This window comes from Polypterus senegalus, chromosome 13, assembly GCF_016835505.1.
Source record: "Polypterus senegalus isolate Bchr_013 chromosome 13, ASM1683550v1, whole genome shotgun sequence".
NCBI classification, from domain to species: domain Eukaryota; kingdom Metazoa; phylum Chordata; class Cladistia; order Polypteriformes; family Polypteridae; genus Polypterus; species Polypterus senegalus.
The window spans coordinates 98,337,601-98,357,212 of NC_053166.1; the positions used below are offsets into that span (position 1 = coordinate 98,337,601).

The 19,612-nt window shown below is 38.0% G+C and overlaps 1 protein-coding gene across 2 annotated transcripts in view; it reads right to left on the bottom strand.

Annotated features, from left to right (window-relative positions):
- LOC120542134 (properdin-like) overlaps positions 1-19,612 on the bottom strand; it is a 153,645-nt gene that overhangs the window by 14,268 nt on the left and 119,765 nt on the right. For both annotated transcript variants that reach the window (XM_039774314.1, XM_039774313.1), the window contains exon 8: positions 10,678-10,789. In XM_039774314.1, the coding sequence (XP_039630248.1) occupies positions 10,678-10,789 (112 nt within the window). The remainder of the gene's footprint in view (positions 1-10,677; positions 10,790-19,612) is intronic.

Sequence of the window (19,612 nt, forward strand, 5' to 3'; positions counted from 1 at the left end):
GGCTAATTTTCCTAGTAGGTGGTAACATACTGGACCTAAGCTGGATCCTATGAGTAGCAACAACAAGTCTGTGATCAGAATTCACAAACTGGGCACTTCTGTAGACCCTGCAGTTTTGCAAGAGCCTCCAGCACATCCTCGTGGCAAATAGACGTTGCATACTGTTAAACACTGAGAATTATTTGAAAACAGAAAATCTCAATTGTCAGTTAAAATCTACCCTAACTAACAGGAAGTAGCACTCATTTTATGAATGTCTTTAAAATAAACAAAAGACTTAGATTTCAAAATCACTCATGAAATTCTCTTACGTTGTGTGTGCTTCAGTTTATTAACACAGCAACCACTAGTAAATTTGTACTGCTAAAAAAATACAACTGTCCCTTAGATGTTTGTCCAGCTTGAAAAGCTCAATTATTGTATTGTAACACCCATTCTTAAAATTATTGGTAAGCTTCATACTCACTACAATGACAATTTTTAAATCATTATTGAAGAAATCACATCTAAATCCAAATATACTGATTTCTGTTTAATGCAGTTCATTCTTAAATTGAGCTTAACACTGAGTACAAGCTCATATCATATACACTTTATTTAGAACTCTAAAGTACAACATTTGCAGAGATAAACAAATACTGTATATCAAGAAAAATTAGCATTAAAACAGGTATGAATGTCCATGGCTAAATGGCTCTTGGGAACAGTTGTAATGTGTTTTAACTCATAGATATCAATCAGTTTTGATGATGGTACTGCATTATTCCATTTTGCTAGTAGATATGGTGTACTTTAGTGGTTAGCAGGGATGGTCTGGGAAGCTTATTCAGGCCGGGAACCCCACGTCTAACCAAGACCACACAATATACATCAGTTTTCTTGTGCAGACACAGACTCAAAAAACCAACAAACACCATTTTGTCTTGTAATTTTTTATGAATGAAGAGACAGAAGTTTCCGCTTTTACACATACATTTCACTCTTAAATATCAGTCTCAAGACAACCTCTGATAAAGTGTGGAACAACACTTCATAAATGTAAACACTTCATAAATAAATCCACCATGTACAACCCCAAATCAGAAAAAGTTGGGACAGTGTGGAAAATGTGAATAAAAAAATAAAGCAGTAATTTACAAATTTCCCTTAACTTTTATTTCATTGCAGACAGTATGAACACAAGATAATTCATGTTTTTTTGGTCAACATCATTTGATTTGTAAATAAACATCCATTCTTGCCATTCAGGCTTGCAACACATTCCAAAAAAAGTTGGGATGGGGGCAATTCAGGGGTAGTAATGAGGTATAATAACTAAATAATGATGTGATTTGAAACTGGTGATGTTAACAGGTGATTGCAATCATGATTCGGTACAAAAGCAGCATCGAGGAAAGGCCTACTCCTTTAGGAGCAAAGATCGGCAGAGGATCGCCAGTTTGCCACCAAGTGCGGGCAAAAATCTTTGAAATGATGAAGAAAAACGTTTCTCAAAGACAGATAGGAAGAGATTTGGGGATTTCTCCCTCTACAGTGCATAACATAGTGAAAAGAATCAGGGAATCTGGAGAAATTACCGTGCGCAAAGGCCAAGGGCGCAAGCCTAAACTGAATGGCCATGATCTCCGAGCCCTCAGACGGCACTGCATTAAAAACCGTCATTCATCAATAAATGATATAACTGCGTGGGCTCAGGACTACTTCAGGAAGTCACTCTCAAGCACTACATTACATAGTTACATTAGGAAATGCCAGCTAAAACTGTACTGTGCCAAAAGGAAGCCCTAAATAAATAGTGTCCAGAAGCGCTGTCGACTTCTCTGGGCTCGGAGGCATCTGGGATGGTCCATTGTGCAGTTGAAATGTGTATTGTGGTCAGACGAATTGGTTTTTCATATTATTTTTGGAAGAAATAGATGCCGTGTGCTGCGGACCAAAGAGGAAAAGGACCATCCAGACTGTTGCCAGATACAAGTCCAAAAGCAAGGGTCATTCATGGTATAGGGTTGCCTTCGGCAAAGGTAACTTGTACTTCTGCGATGGCACCATCAATGCTGAGAAGTATATCTCAGTTTTGGAGGAACAAATGCTGCCTTCATGACAACGTCTTTTCCAGGGACGCCCATGCTTATTTCAGCAAGACAATGCCAAACCACATACTGCGCGCATAACAAAGGCATGGCTGCGTAAGAAGAGGGTGCGGATGCTTGACTGGCCTGCCTACAGCCCTGATTTGTCTCCTATAGAGAATGTTTGGCACATTTTGAAATGAAAAATGCGTCAACGAACACCCCGTACTGTTGTGCACCTAAAACGTTGTTTGCAGGAAGAATGGGACAAACTAACACCTGCAACACTTAGTCACTTGATTTCTTCAATGCCTAAACGTCTTTTAAGTGTTGTTAAAAGACAGGGGAAGTGTACAAAGTGGTAAATGCTGTACTGTCCAAACTTTTTTTGAAATGTGTTGCAAGCCTGAATGGCAAGAATAGATATTTATTTACAAATCAAATGATGTTGACAAAAAAAAACATGAATTATTTTGTGTTCATACTGTCTGCAATGAAATAAAATTTGAGGAGAATTTATAACTTGCTTTTTTATTTTTTTATTCACATTGTCCACACTGTCCCATCTTTTTCTGATTTGGGGTTGTAGATCTAGAGTATTTACTGTATATCAAAACAAATGTGCAAAAAGCACTGAACCGCAAAAAGTAGTTCTCAGTGGAATCCACATTACATAAATTATGTTTGCAATTTCAACTGTGAGTCTGGAATCTACACAGCTGCTGTCAGTGTCAGCACGATAATGCTGAATACTCTTCCACAAAGTTTGAAGTGATGGTAAAAAAAGACCACTTTGAATTTCATGCTGCAGGGAGAGCTCCACCTGGCAGCCTGGGGGTATTGGCCGGGATGACAAGCCGGCTATAGACTACAATATACAGTATAGCTTTAATCACAAAAGCAACAGATGTATGCACCTCTCATCATGTCAGAGCGTGAGAAGCATGCAAAGTCAAAACCAGAAACCAGAAAAAAAACCCTCCAATGTTAAACTGAAAGGATTTGTGCCCACTACAGAGCAACAATGCCTGCTTGTTTTCCAGTATAATAACATTATATAATTTCACCATTAGTTTATTTCACTGGTTGCTCTGAATGCCAGGCCAGGCAGCAAGCCACCGGCAAAGCTCCCACTGATTGTAAGCGTCAATCGGGCTCTGTTGGTTAGAAATGTGTCATTTTCATTGTCACCGTCCCAGGTTTATGTGCTGCATTCCAGTGTGTTGCTCTATGTGGAGAATATAGGCAGAAGGGATGAGAGGATGACAAAGCTCTAGATAACAGCACTTCCAGGTAGAGAAAAAAGTTTATTTTTGGGTGACAATGACAGCACCCAAGTGATGACTGGATATGAATGGTTGGAGTGACTCAGCAACAGATATAAAAGTGACCACCTTTTGCCAAGGAAGAACTTGCACCAAACCGCTTATGGGATTACTTGTTTGGAAGTGGCCACCATCAGTAGAATGCACTTAAGTGGACTTTGGGAAAAGACAGGTAGATGGGCAAATAACATAATGATTAACACCATTCATACAACTGTTTTTGTTTAAAAATGCAGATATTAGTCTCCATTTTCATTTTTCATTCACTTATCCCAGTGTTTCAACCTCCAAAAACAAAAACATTTTCTGAAATTTGAAAATGCTCTTCAGAGCAATATACTGTACTTCAGAAAATGGTCAGTTTTTCAAGAATGCAGACTGTAATCATGCTCTGATTTGTTCGTCCTTATTATATGCCCTTCTCTGATTGAATCCTGGTCATTATAATGTGTCTTAATATCTCACATAGAAGGAAACCATATTCCAACATAGTGTGTACAGAAAAGTTGCTTTCCGTGGCGCTTGTTGTGTTTCTTAGCTGTATGCATCGAAATGCTATTTTGTGCAGTTTGATAGCTGTGTACATGCAAAAGGCAAATAATTTACTAATTTGTTACAGTATTGTGATAAATTCTGTGGCCAGCGGTTTTACCACTGTAGTCAAAAATTCAGAGTACTGTAATAATCAGCTTATAAATAATTAAGTTATTATTAAGCCTTTTGCCAATATTTAATACTTAAACTTGATCCAGTCAGTAAGGAAGAATGCATTCTCCAGCAAACCTAATAGCAAGACACTTAACGAAGCGGATGGATGCAGAATGCAGCTAAGCTCATAAGAATACAGGACAGAGATTTGAAAGCACATTGCAATAAAGGAAAGATATAGATACATTTATTTATTTAGTCTATTGTGTTAGTTTTACAAATGTTGTTGGGAACAAGATGCACTTAAATTGCTGCAGATTGCTTATGATCAATTTACTCACGGATGCACATGGAGTTGATCTTTTTCATTACTTATTTTAAAGAGTCGCTTTAATATGTATAGTGTTTTCATCGTCTGCTCTGGAGATTGTTATTTTTATCTGTGTTCAGTGAATTAATGTGACATGGGTGCAGATCACTGCGGCTCCTTTCAAAATGTTTTTTTCTGTGCTGTTTTGTTTCTGTGCAGGTTCCTACACACGCTCATAGTATTGAAAGGGCATAAAGCACAATGGAATCTGATTTTCCTGAGGCTGTAAATTTTTCACTACAGCAGGATTTTTTTGCATCTTACATGCATGTGCAGTATAACAAAAATCCACTTCATATGCATTTTCGGTCATTTTAGTATGGATGGGGATGCTTTTGTAAACAATGTGAACAGTACAATGGGAGGAGATCATTTTTGTTTAAAAGTACCATTTTTAAAAGAAAACATTTTGGTGTAGACATAGCTTAGGTTGTACTCAACAAGATGAGTGAGATTGAACTGGTTTCCTTAATCGAACAGCACAAAGATTGAGCACCAGTTAGTGGTGATGGCACTCCAGCATGTCTTGGTTTAAGAGTCATGAGGTTCTCGAATATGTGGTAACATAACACCTTTTGTAACTTTAAGATAATATTGTTTTGGGGAAATAATCCAATCAGTGTCAACTAGGAAATTCCCTATAACCAGGGCCAAGGACACTCAACAGCACAGAGATCCTGGGTATTGAACTCTTATTTGGACAGATTAAAATTTGAGACTTCTGACACTCAAAGGTTATTTGTAATCTTTTTTTTATTTCATTTGTGGAATAAAGATCTTCTTTTATAGTGGAATAAATCAAATGTTGGTTCCTTTCCTGGTCATCTGTATACTCCACTGAGGTCACAACAGCAGACCCCACATTAACACAAAGTCCAAAAGTAATAATAACAACAATGAAGGAAGCAATAAAAATTCCCTATCCAAATTAAACATCAGCTATGAATATACAACACTCACATAAAGGAAGAATCTGATCATAAATGGTGTACTTCCTATTTTGATTTTCTCACACCTGGGGGCTCATATGTAAACGGCGAGTACGCACAAAAATGTTGTGTACGAACGTTTCCATGCTCAAATTGCAATGTATAAAACATAAACTTGGCGTAAAGCCACACACATTTCCACAGCAGGTCATACCTTGGCGTACGAAAGTTCTGCGCTCGGTTTTGCAGACTGGCAGCACCCAACGTAAGAGCAGTGTTACTGTTCCTGTTTGGTTACCCTTTCTTTTTCAGATCCACATCCCTGACACAGCTTTATAAATACACTGAAATTAACCGCATATTGTTTATTAGTTTAATGCATCTGATTGTAATTAACCTGTAACAATATAATGGTCCACAGAATGGTCAAACTATTCTAAATACCATAGCTGCTTTAGTGTTGTTACTGTCACTGCACCTTCTTCTTCTTCTTTCAGCTGCTCCCTCACCTATTCTGTTTCTTTTCTCGGTACCCAAATGTGGCAATTGGTGCCACGGCCCACCTGCCAAGTTGTTTGCCTGCCTATGGTAAAGTCATCCCTGATGGAGGATCACAGGAATCATGGGAAAGAGGGGTCCTTTCATCGGAGCAACGTTTCAGCCGTGGCATGGCCAAATGGGGAGGCAGCTAGATGGATGAGGTCTCCAGGACTCTAAAAATATCCAAACCTAATTATGTCATATCATCTACTGTTAAACCGTACTTCTAAAATTTTTATTATTATGCTGTCTTAAGGAATTGTTATGTTCTGTATATTGTATTGTATTGACCCCCTACTTTTGACACCCACTGCACGCCCAACCTACCTGGAAAGGGTCTCTTTGAACTGCCTTTCCCGAGGTTTCTTCCATTTTTACCTACAAGGTTTTTATTGGAAGTTTTTCCTTGTCTTCTCAGAGAGTCAAGGCTGGGGTGCTGTCAAAAGGCAGGGCCTGTTAAAGCCCATTGCAGCACTTCCTGTGTGATTTTGGGCTATACAAAAATAAACTGTATTGTATTGTATTGTATTGTATTAGGGGTTGCCACAGTGGATCATCTTTTTCCATATTACTCTCACTGCACCACTCGGAGTATTTATATCACTGTATCTGAGTGTGAATCACAGCTGTACAGCAGCTGATTGGAAAGAGCATTATCGGTATACAGCATCTAGCACACGCTGCCTCAGCCATGCTAGCTATTTGAACTGCTCCCATACGGCAAACGCTTCAGAGCCTTTCCTCGCAGTTCAGAAACAGTTTCATCCCATGAACTATAAACACACTCAATCAGTCCATCAAGTGCTCCTTGTAGTACTGTTTGTACTTATAAGTACAATCACTTCACTGTAAACTTGCGATACAGTTATAATATTGCAACCTGAGCCACTTTATAAAGCATGTATTTACATACGATGACAATATCATTTTTAAGATGAAATGCCACAAAATATGTTTATTAAATTATACAGATAAAACTTAATTTAAATAATCTATATTGTTAATAATTAAACATGTGAGGACACGGTGCAGCAGTGCTAGCGAGCCGCTAGTGCTCCGTTCACGGAATGTTCCTGCCTCATGCTGTATATTGCTGGGGTTGGCGCAACACTGGGTGGATAGATGGATAAAATAATTAAACACGTACTATGAAGATATTTCAATGTTCCTTAAAAGTTTTGAAGAATCTGCGTTCTAAGCTTACAGGTGTCTTAATGTCTTTTAGAGAGCTGATTGTATGGCGATTGGGCATTTGGAGAAAGAAAAGTAAGGACAGGAATAGGGGGTTAGTACGTTAGAAAGAGACAGTACTGCTACTGCAGTGAGACATGAACAATCACTGCGCCACCATATTCCCCTGTTTAATAATGTGCTTTAACTCCTATCATCATGAAAATGAAATCATGTATACATCTCAGCATTTTAGTTATTCAGGGAGCTGTAATATCATGAATGTAATGGTTTCTTTGTCCTGTCGGAGGAAGAGAAAGCCCGGAAGCACGTAGTGATTCACACACATAGAGTACATAGAAGATCAAATACAGAACAAAGCATTTAACATGCTACTTTAGTTACATTAGAACAGTAGAACATTCTAGACGAGAACAGGCCATTCAGTCCAACAAAGCTCGCCAGTCCTATCCACTTATTTCCTCCAAGAAAACATCATGTCGAGTTTTGAAAGTCCCTGACATCTTACTGTCTACCACACTACTTGGTAGCTTATTCCAAGTGTCTACCGTTCTTTGTGTAAAGAAAAACTCCCTAATGTTTGTGCGAAATTTATCAAGTGTTTCCAACTGTGTCCCCGTGTTCTTGATGAACTCATTTTAAAATAACAGTCTCGATCCACTGTACTAATTTCCTTCATAGTTCTTCGATCTTACGATGGGATTTGAGAAACTAGTAAATTAAACAATTTTAAGATGAAGTTTATGATGTTCTACTTTAATGACAAAATAAACTACGTGATTAAAGTGGAAATTTCGAGATTAAAGTTGACATTTCATGCTTTTTTCCTACTGTGTGCCTTTTTTTTTTTTCTCTGTACCCTAATAAGCTTTCATTTGAGACTCAGAAGGTGGGCTACGACTCACCTTTTCATGGCAACTTTGATATATGACAACTTCTTTTTTATTTCTGGCACTGTGCGACTTTGTGAACTTGAGCTTTCAAGTTTCTCCGACACGCTATGTCACTCAATCACCTTCCTTTTGTTATTTATACCACTGTTTAAATCAACAAATAGTACGTTTTTCCTTGCCTCCACTTGGTATTCACTGAAATTCTACAGTATTTTCCCTCGTGCTTTTGCCATTGCGTTTTCACAGAAGACTGAGCTTAAGGGCTATTTATATTGATTTGCATATTCAAAGAGGCGTAATTTTGGGAGGAACTGGGGTGGGACAGCAGGCGTGTGCATGTGCGTTACTTTTCACGCTGATTGGGATTTATGTAGTGGAAGAATGTGAAAGTTAGCGAACCCACATATTTATGCATCTGGATTTTTCAGTGTGTGCTTTTGTGCTTACGCCATGTTATAGTGTGAGTTCTACGCACATCGTTATACATGAGGCCCCTGGCCTGTACAACTGTGGATCCTCATTTAACCTGCTCATGAGCTGGCTTTATGGTGCAAGGTTCAGAGGGTATCGTCTTATCTGCTTGTTTGACTTCTGTGCAGATAAACTCCTAAGATCACATTAATTGACTCTATTATTTCCAATCTGCACTTAGCTACAGTTAAATTAACATGGTGTTGGAAATACTATTACAAGAACTAGTTCATACAAAATCTATAAATTTGCTTCTAACAAATCCAAAGAAAAGTCTTTATTGGTTACCTGTTGTGGCAGTTGGTGTCACTTCCTTCAAAACCAAGCTGCTATTCCTGGCCATGTGTTTAAGAAAACAGAGCATCTTGGTCAGTTTGACTTGTATTGTATCAATCCAAAAGGCCTTGGACTACCCAGAGGTTTAGTTTTATCAGAAACTGAGTTTTTTGTTTTCCTTTACTTTGCTCCTAAATGGACAACTATTCTGTTAACTACCTACTAACTTCTGGTTGTCATTAAAAGATCCTAGGCAGTTACCATGACAGGCACCAAAAACCCTTCAGCCAAAGCTCCTTCCAGCTGCCTCCAAGTCTGGGGTCTTGAAAAGTGTCCAGTCAGACCCTATGGTCTGAACTCTCTCAAAATGCATGTGAAGCATTTCCAGAGGTGACAGCTGAATTTATCCTAAAGAGAGGCATCAGCTAGTCATTCCCAGCATTCTCATGTCCATTCATACTAAACCAACTCATCACCAATCAGCTGATAACACAACATGCCTCTACCTGAATGTCAATATAATTGAAAAGTTGATTACTGATGTTCAGTCCAAGGTCCTGTAAGGTAAAGGTATACTTATAAACAGCTTTTTGTTTGAACATGGTGTTTGTTATGGACAATCCATAACTAAAACAGAAATTTAATAACAATTAAATAAGTTGATTTTGATTAAAAAAGCCATTTCTCACAGTCTAGGGCAATCACAATAGTTGTTCAGTGCATATACACAACATCTCGAAAAACTATCAAAAAACTTCTCAGCTCCAGTATAGGAGAGAAACAACATCCAATCAAGAAGCGTATTATTTTTTACACTGCTGAATGAGTTTCTGCTTCTTGCCCAAAGCAGAAGGCATGGACAGTGCCTGAGAATTGGTAGACTAGACTGGTCATCCTCATTTTTAAAAACGGGGACAAAAAACATCTGGCATTACATCTATTCAATGTGGACGTTGGAGAACTGCAGAGAGTGTGTCTGCTCTTCTCTCCTATTCATAATTTTCATAGACAGGATATCCAGTGACAGCTAGAGTTTGGAGAAAATTCAGTTTGGGAACCTAAGAGTTATATATTGGCTTCTTGCAGATGATGTTGGCATTGGATTTCATCAAACTGTGATTTCCTGCCTGCAGAGAAATGGTTTGCACCCAAGTGTGTTGTGGCTAGCATCACAATTAACACCTTCAAATCAGAGGTAATAGTCCTCTTCCAGACAAGTGTCCCTAGTCTCCTTCATGTAAGGGTGAACATGCCAAGCCAAGGTAATAGCAGCAGCACAAAGTAAACAATTAACAACCATCCAGTAAAAGGGAGGATCTTGAGCTGAATCAACATTGATAAAAAATGCATTTTTCAAGGTTAGGAGCCAAATAAGCAATTAATTTAGGATTCTGAAGCAAAGATTAATTAAATTTCCATCATGGTACACAGGAAATCATAGAGGACAAAACCTCTGTAAAATAGTACACTTATAATCAGACAGGCAGGAGGAGAGGAGAATAGTATCAATATATAATTGATGCAAGACTGAGGCTTAAAGAGATACGAAAACAAGCATACTCTTTAATAGGGGGGATAACAGAGAGGCTGATAATAATCAACTGCATTAAGATGATTTATCCATCACTGGGTCAAGTGTAGCATTGGTATCTCTGCAAATAACAAACTCAAAGTCAAGGTGTGTAAGAATGTAACTAGCCAAGTCTTGGAAGAAAGGGCCATAAAATATCTGACAAAGTGATCCAGTGAAAAGATTGTAAATGTGTCCCAGAGTTACCCCATGCCTTGTCCGTGAACTGGATAAAAAGGTTCTAAAATGTATTGACTTATTTATAGTCGTTACTTGCAAAGTCCTCAAATACCTTTCAGTACAGTAGTACCCAGAGTGAGAAATAAACTTAAATGCACCCTCTAGTGCATGTAAAGAAAACAGAGAATAAAAATAAAATATTGATAGAATCTTACGGGTATGCAGGATATATGGGTGTGCAGTGCCTGGATCTTGTTTTTGTTGATCCTGCTCCACATGGAGGCTCACAGAACCCCCAGTTACTCCATTCTGACCATTTTCCTTTCACTGTAACAGAAGAAAAGAACTATTTGGATTCAACTGAATATTATATATCATATGCTGCGTTTTGTACAGTATAACATAAGAGGTAAGAATTAATACATTGTAAGCATGTTTCATAAAACATAACAGAATTACAGTTTCTATATACAAAATTAATCAAATTTAGAGCCCGATACTAAGGAAGTCATCAAATAACAAAGAGAAATAATTTATAGGTTTATAACTGTATTGAAAATAAAACATTTGTTTACACTGGGGGATGAAAAGGTAAATCAAGAAACAAAAAAATGCTTTTCAGTAAAAGTTTTCTTCAAAATCCATGTACAGTAGAACCTCAGGTCACAATCGTCTCGGACCACATACAAATCAGGTTACGACCAAAAAGTTTGTCAAACTTTTGCATCTATTCAAGACCACACACTAGGGTGACGAACAAGCCAGTTTCCCTTCTGGTTCGTATGCGCCGATAATTTCCGCACGTGTTCAGTCTCTCCCTGTGTATTCCCTGTGCAGCAAGCAAGAGAGCGAGAGAGAGAGCGTGAGAGAGCGAGTGCGAGATAGAGAGAGAGAGAGAGCGCGAGCGTGAGAAGGCAGTTAAACAAGGCAGTAAGGCCGAGAAGGAAGTTAAAGAATGCACCGGGCTTGTTTTTAAAGAGACTGCTTTGAGCATTGTTTTAATCTCGTATTTAATGAAGACTTTTTTCTATTGGGTTTTAACCTCCACTTCACTTCAGTTTTTATGGGATCATTTATTTATTGAAAGATACTGAAAGCACTGCACTTTTTAATTTGGACTTTGTTTTTGATTGTTGTTTTGTTGATTTTAATAAAAGCACTGGGCACTTTTTGCACCATCCAATTGCTCCATTGTAGTGCCTCACTGTCGTGCTCATCAGTAGCATTACCGACGGTGAAGGGTTTAAGGGCTACCGGAAGTGAGACGGGAGCATGCAGCGAACCCGCATCATCACAGACTTTACCTCAAAACTGTAGTCTTCTCTCCACCCAGTTCCTCCTCACTTCATGCCAGAACTTAGACTCATGCAAGGTTAGTTTTCTTGGTTGTTTATGGTTAGTTTTTGTATAAATTATGGATTTTTCAAATGTTAATTTTTTCCCCTGTGCTTAAAAAAAGTGTTTACAAAGAGCGGTTCTTAAAGCTATAGCGTGAACTCTTGCAATGTTAGTTTCCTCTGTTCAAGGTTTTCTCAGTGTTATTCAATGTTTTTACATGTAGTTTACTATTACACTGTGCATTCTATGGTATAATTAACTATTTTTGTGCTTAAAAATCTTTAAAAAATATATATTTACATACAGCTTGTACGGTCCGGAACAGATTAATTGTATTTACATACAGTCCTATGGGGTAATTACTTCAGGTCACGACCAAATCTGGTTGCGACCAGAGTTTTGGAACGAATTACAATCATGACCCAAGGTTCCACTGTATAGTCTTTCAAATAGAAATTAATTGCCTTTTTCCTTATAGTAAAGAGAGTTGTAGCAGTTATTTTTGTATAGGCAGAAAATGTAAAGAGAGAATAATATACACAAATCAGTAACATAATAAGTTTAGAAGTTAATCAATGTTTAATTACTGCTTTTCCAGGGTATTCAAAGACTAATCTAACAGGGTTGTAAATTTCTGATCCAGTTATTGGTGCATTTTTGTGATTCTGAAATAGACAGGCACCCAGCTCCAGAGGTTGAGGACAGTGCTAGAATTGTTTGACAGCTTTGTAAACTGTGTGGGATTAAGAAATCTCTAACTACTCATTATCACCCCAAAGAAAATGCTGAGTGTGAAGGCTTCAATTGCAAATTGCATGATTTTCTTTGTAAATGTCCCCTGATCAAAAGAAGAATTAGGCAGTATATCTTCTTTAAATAGTTTTTGCATATAGCACCACAGTTTATAAATAAACAGGTGTATCACCATATTTTTTATCACATACTAGAGAACTTAACTTTCCTATAGACTTTCTTTCAGGGAATGTTATGAAACTGGAGAATGGACCAGTGGAATACTGGATTAAGGACATGGAAGAAAACATTGGTCAATAAGAGCAAGACTGATGGCAGCAGTGCCATGACAAAGTAGGTATTAAAATGAGAATGTAAAAGAAGACTGGTTTTGTGAAGGTGATTTGGTATATTTGCAGGATCACAGTATGTGGGGTCAGAATAAAATCCATGATGTGTGGAGCTCAGTGGTGTATGAAGTGGTAAAGGTGCCTGCAAATGGAATAGTGTATGCTGTTTCACCAGTAGTTAGAACAACAAGTTGATCCTCAGCTGGAAAGTGACAAAAATATGTACAAAGTAGCAATGCAGCGAAGAACTATAAGGAAGCTAAGTAAAGGTTTTGGTGCTAAACTGAAGACTTTAAATGTGTTTCTTGGAGAGACGATGGACTGGATTAAGAAAACACATCAAAATAAAAGTTCCTTCAAGCCACCCTCCAATTCTGCAAACCAAATACGCTTAGATCAATTCAATGACTACAGATTTACTGACGATTTCACTCCAGCTGACAGTGTGTCTCAAGTTTCTGTAAAAACTAAAAGTCGAACAAGTTCAGCAGGTACCTCAGTTAGGATACTCAGGGCACAAGTGGCAGCGCATGCAGTACTGCTTTCCCACACTTCAGCCTTATAAAGGCAGCAGGCTCTAGATTTGAAAGAGTCACAGCTGAAAGCCAAAGAAGCACAGCTAAAGGCTGAAAGAGATCAGCTGGCTCTAGAGGCAGCAATCGCACAATAACAGAATCCAATGCAAAATTGAGAGCTCTTAAAGGACGCAGTCATAATCGAAGTAAACAAAACTCCTATAGTGTTCCTGAAAAACCAGATGAGAGGAATGAAGTGCCATATGATGCAGGTATTTGTAGTTCTTTGTATACTAATGAAAGTAAACATGAACCTCATCAAGAACATTATGAACAGCTAAAGAAGGCACAAGTACCTTATGTAACTTATAGAAAGATCCCAGTATTTGATGGTGACCCAATGGACTATGCAAACTTTGTTAGAGCATTTGACCATGCTGTTGATAAAGTGATGGAGAACCCCCGAGATTAATTAGATTTATTAGCACAATTTAAAAAAGGCTCACCCCATGAAGCTGTTAAAGGCTGTACATACCTGCCACTGGCAGAAGGCTACCTAAAGGCCAGGAAGAAGCTTGAAAGCACTTCTGGAAACCAGCTACACATAGTTGGTGCATACCTGGAGAAAGCTAAGTTGTGGCTGCAAATAAAGTTGAATGATGGAGCAGGTCTGAGGGATTACGCAGCTTTTCTTTGTAGCTGTATGAGCGTTATGTCCAGTGTGAAGAACAGATATGAATTTGACACCAGGCCAAACCTTCACACTATAATCTCAAAGCTTCCCCACAAGCTGCAAGGATGGTGGCAATATACAGCATGTGAGACTGAAGGTAAAGAAAACAGATATGAATGACTTGCCAAACTAGTTGACTTTTTGGAACAGCAGGCTACAATAGCCTTGCATCCTGTGCCTGACACAGCCTATCAAAGCCATATTTACAAGTAGGAAAAGGAAAAGACTGATAAAGGGAAGTCTCCCCTGAAAAGTGGAAGTTTTGCTACAAACTTTACTGTTGCTTCTGAAAAGGGGAATCCAGACAACCTCTGTCAAAATGGCAGAGATGGCTGTGTGTGCTTTCAGTAAGCGCTGTCTGTTTTGTAATAAACATTACTCTCTTGTTGAATGTAGTATGTTCCTGAGACTAAAACATGAAAATACAATTGACTTTTTGAAATCTAAAGGCTTATGCTTTAAGTGCCTTAAGCAAGGTCATCTTAGTAAAGACTGTGTAGAAAAAATGTTAAATATGCTCTCAGTTACACCCAGTCATGAAGAAAGAAAAGGGTACTGACAATAAAGCCACACCCACTAAAAAACAGTACACTAAGTCAGAAAAGAAGAATATTTCTTGTTTGTATGTCTCTGTGGAACCATTAGAGTGATGTACTGCTACTGTGGCCAATGAAGAATGCGTCCTAGCTGTGTCAAAGTTATGTCTAAAATGAGTGAAAGATGTGTAGAAACTTATGCTCTAATACACTCTGGCAGCACAGCTATATTCTGCACAGAAAGCTTGCAAGTGCTATTAAATCTTCCTGTAAGAAAGATTAAAGTCCATATCAGCACTGTAGAAAAGTACAAATAAACAAAAACTAGTAAAATATTCTGTTCTGTTTGTGGGGTAGAAGAAAACATACTAATTGAATTGTCAGAGGTTTGCACACTGAACTTTATACCAGTGTAAAAGGAGAACATCCTAATGCAAGAGGATACCACAAGATGGTCTTACCTCAAAGATGTGCATCTACCACAGATAAGGGCAGAACTGGACTTGTCAATAGGTACAAATGTCCCTAAAGCCATGGCGAGTCATACAAAGTAGAGGCGAGGGTCCTTATTCTGTGAAGACTGCTCATGGATGGATTGTTAATGGACTAATAAAGGGGGCAGACAATGAAAGACTGCAAAGTTATACATTCAATTGTGTGTCAATAATGGAAATTGAACAGATTTTACTCCAGCAATACAATTTAGACTTTCCAGAGCGCAGCTGTGAAGAGAAAGAGGAGGTGTCACAGGAGGACATTAAGTTCATGTGTATAGTCTCAGAGTCCACAAAGTTAGTGGATGGACATTATTGAATTAACCTACCTTTTAAAGATGAGACACTTAGAATGCCAAACGATCATTGCATTGCAGAACATTGCTATTGGCCTCAACAGAAAACTTAAAAAGAGCCTAAAATTTCATGAGGATTACAAAATTTTCCTGAAAGACATTTTAGATAAGGGATATGCTATTAAGGTAGCCACAGAAAAGATGTCACTCACATAAAAGAGAGTGTGGTATATCCCTTGCCATGGAGTATATCATCAGAAGAAAAATAAAATTAGAGTGGTTTTTGACTGTACAACCACTTACCAAGGGCTCTTAGTGAATGAACAGCTGCTGAAAGGTCCTGACCTAACTAATACTCTCACTGCAGTTCGCATACCAGGAGAAGGTGGGAGCGGAGGATGCCATCATCTATATGCTTCATCGATCCCTCTCCCACCTGGACAGAGGCAGTGGTGCTGTAAGAATTATGTTTTTGGACTTCTCTAGCGCCTTCAACACCATCCAACCTCTGCTCCTTAGGGATAAGCTGACTGAGATGGGAGTAGATTCACACCTGGTGGCATGGATTGTGGACTATCTTACAGACAGACCTCAATATGTGCGTCTTGGGAACTGCAGGTCTGACATCGTGTGCAGCAATACAGGGGCGCCGCAGGGGACTGTACTTTCTCCGGTCCTGTTCAATCTATATACATCAGACTTCCAATATGACTCGGAGTCCTGCCACGTGCAAAAGTTCGCTGATGACACTGCTATTGTGGGCTGCATCAGGAGTGGGCAGGAGGAGGAGTACAGAAAGTTAATCAAAGACTTTGTTAAATGGTGCGACTCAAACCACTTACACCTTAACACCAGCAAGACCAAGGAGCTGGTGGTGGATTTTAGGAGGCCTAGGCCCCTCATGGACCCTGTGATCATCAGAGGTGACTGTGTGCAGAGGGTGCAGACCTATAAATATCTGGGAGTGCAGCTGGATGACAAATTGGACTGGACTGCCAATACTGATACTCTATGTAAGAAAGCTCAGAGCAGAATATACTTTCTGAGAAGGTTGGCATCCTTCAACATCTGCAGTAAGATGCTGCAGATGTTCTACCAGACGGTTGTGGCGAGTGCCCTCTTCTACGCGGTGGTGTGCTGGGGTGGCAGCATAAAGATGAAAGACGCCTCACGCCTGGACAAACTTGTTAAGAAGGCAGGCTCCATTGTAGGATTAAAGTTGGACAGTTTAACATCTGTGGCAGAGCGACGGGCACTAAGCAAACTCCTGTCAATCATGAAGAATCCACTGCATCCACTTAACAGGATCATCTCCAGGCAGAGGAGTAGGTTCAGTGACAGACTTTTGTCACTGTCCTGTTCCACTGACAGACTAAAGAGATCGTTCCTCCCCCACACTATGCGACTCTTTAATTCCACCCGGGGGAGTAAATGCGAACATTAATTTTATTTTAATTCTTTTCATTTTTATTACTATTTAATTTAACATTGTTTCTTTGTATCAGTATACTGCTGCTGGATTATGTGAATTTCCCCTTGGGATTAATAAAGTATCTATCTATCTATCTATCTATCTATCTATCTATCTATCTATCTATCTATCTATCTATCTATCTATCTATATCTATCTATCTATCTATCTATCTATCTATAAGATTCAGAGAGCAACCAATTACACTAATGGCAGATATCAAATCAATGTTTTACCAAGTAAAATTTCCAGACGAAGATACTCCTGCCTTGAGATTCAACCCAGCATACCCCCAGGACTTTCTTCTAGAAATGACCAGTATTCCCAAAGACATTGAAAACAAATACAGTACCTTGCTGATTTGTTTTGGAAAAGATGGACTAAAGAGTGATTACCAATATTTCAAGAACATCAAAAATGGCTTTCACCAAGAAGAAACTTTGAACCAGATGACATTGTTCTCATTGTAGATGAAACTACACCTCATAACTCGGGTAATGGGTCGAATCATCAAGACAATAACAGATGCCAAAGGGCCAATCAGAAGAGTTTGCATGCAGACCAAAGCATACTGGACAGACCTATAAACAAGCTGTGCCTGCTCCAAGAAACAGCAATTAATTGAGATGATTAATCTGAAATTTTGCATGCCTAATTGTGTTTGGGCTTTTACATTTAAATTTTAAGTTTACATTTAAGTTTAGATTTAAGTTTTAAGTTTTCTAAACTTAGATTTAAGTTTTCATTGAATGGTTAAGGCTCTTACTAAGTAATGTCAAAGAAACTGATTTTTGCCCGTAGCATAAACAACTAGGGGCTGGATGTGTAAGAGCCATTTGCTAGTTACTTAGATTATGTTAAGTTGAAAGAAGTATTTTTTTAGTTATGTTAAATGTTTGCATATATATTAGTGCATAGTCTATGAGAGGTTCTGTTATAACCCCCATAAGCTAAACTGAAATGGAGTATTCTAAAGTATTTCTTGTCCTTCTGACTACAGATTAGTCTCAGTTAGTGACATGCCTTGCCATAAGTAAGGAATGGAGGGCACACAGATTCAAATCAAGCAGAGCTGTATGTAATGTAACACTCTACTGAACGTGCAGCGCCATAAGTATAAAACATACTGAAAGCATAGAGAAATAACTCATCTTTAAGTATAGAAAACAGCATAGAGAAATAATTCATCTTTAAGTATAGAAAACAGCTTAAGTTTAGCAAGAAAAAGTAAAGTTTAAAGAAGTTTTTTTGCCTTTTATTTTGCATGTGTAACAACTTTTCTCTATTCTTGTATAAGTGTTTGCCTTGAATTTTCAGTAAACCTTTTTTAAAATGAACATTTTTGGACTGTGAAATTTCTTTTGGTACGCATTTGACACATGCTCGATCCTTACTTTACAGCTACCCTGACACTTTGTTTTTTTTTTTTTTGCAATTTTTCTAAAGGCCTTCACTTCTAAGGGTAGTAATACTCTGCATCATTTCATTTATTAATTGCAATTTTCTTGCTATTATTACTGGGATATTGTCCAAGAAGTACTTCAGAGTGTGTTGTAATACAGTCTTTCCAACTATAAGACAGACAGAGGGTTTTAAAGTAATCAGAAGTTAGGACACCTGCGCAAATTGTTTGCTTCAACTTGCAAAGTTAATATATTTTGATTGCTGCAGAATATCTGGAGGTTGCAAATTAAGTTGTTCCTTGAAGAAGACCCATTTGTAATATTATGATATTTCCTTTTGTTCAGTTTTTGCTAACCTGATCTTTAAATTTGAACATTTGGCAATTTACTACTAAACTTTTCACCATTTGTTTTTATAACATTTTATTGAATTTATTAAAATCAAATAACATTCTATACAAGCACTGACTTGTGACTTTGGAAGAGGCTTTGAATATAGTAGCTCCCCTTAAAACAAAAGTGATTAAAGGAAATAGAGACTCATCCTGGTTTAACGACAATACTTGAGCTCTTAAATTAGAATATCAAAAAGTGATGGGCATTAACAAAGTTGCAAATTATCCAAATTGCATGGATGGTGAGTGTTAAAAAGTATAAAAAAGCTCTTTTTATAGCCCACCTAAACTTCTATTCTACCTGTAGATTAAACAATAACAACAGTAAGAACCTTCATTTACTGTTTAGAACAATCACTAATCTAACATATAGTAATTGTGAACTACAGCGCAAAATACCAAAAGACATTAGTAGTGCAGAGTTAATGAAGTCCTTTAATGAGAATATTGACAGTATAAGATCCCCGATCTCAGCATCACCTTGCAAAGTTAATAGATAAGCAAACCCTATCTCTTCTTGTGCACAACACTTTAGTAATTTTAATCTGGTAACAGAACAGGAAGTAATGACTTTCACTTCTATAATGAAATCTACTATTTGTTCCTTAGACTCAGTCCTAATTGAACTAGTAAAAAGCTCAAAAGATGTTTTGGCAGCAGCTATTCTTAGCATTATCAATAGTTCATTAATAAATGGATTCTTAATGCACTACAGGTGTCAGTTATTAGACCATTACAGTACTTAAAAAGTCAGAGGTAGATCCACATGCAATATGCTTAATATTTACAGCCCCTTTTCAAATGTACCCTTCTTTCTATAAAATACAACTTCAGTCTCGCCTTAGATGTCATTATTTATTTGATAAATTCAAGTCTGGTGTTTGCAC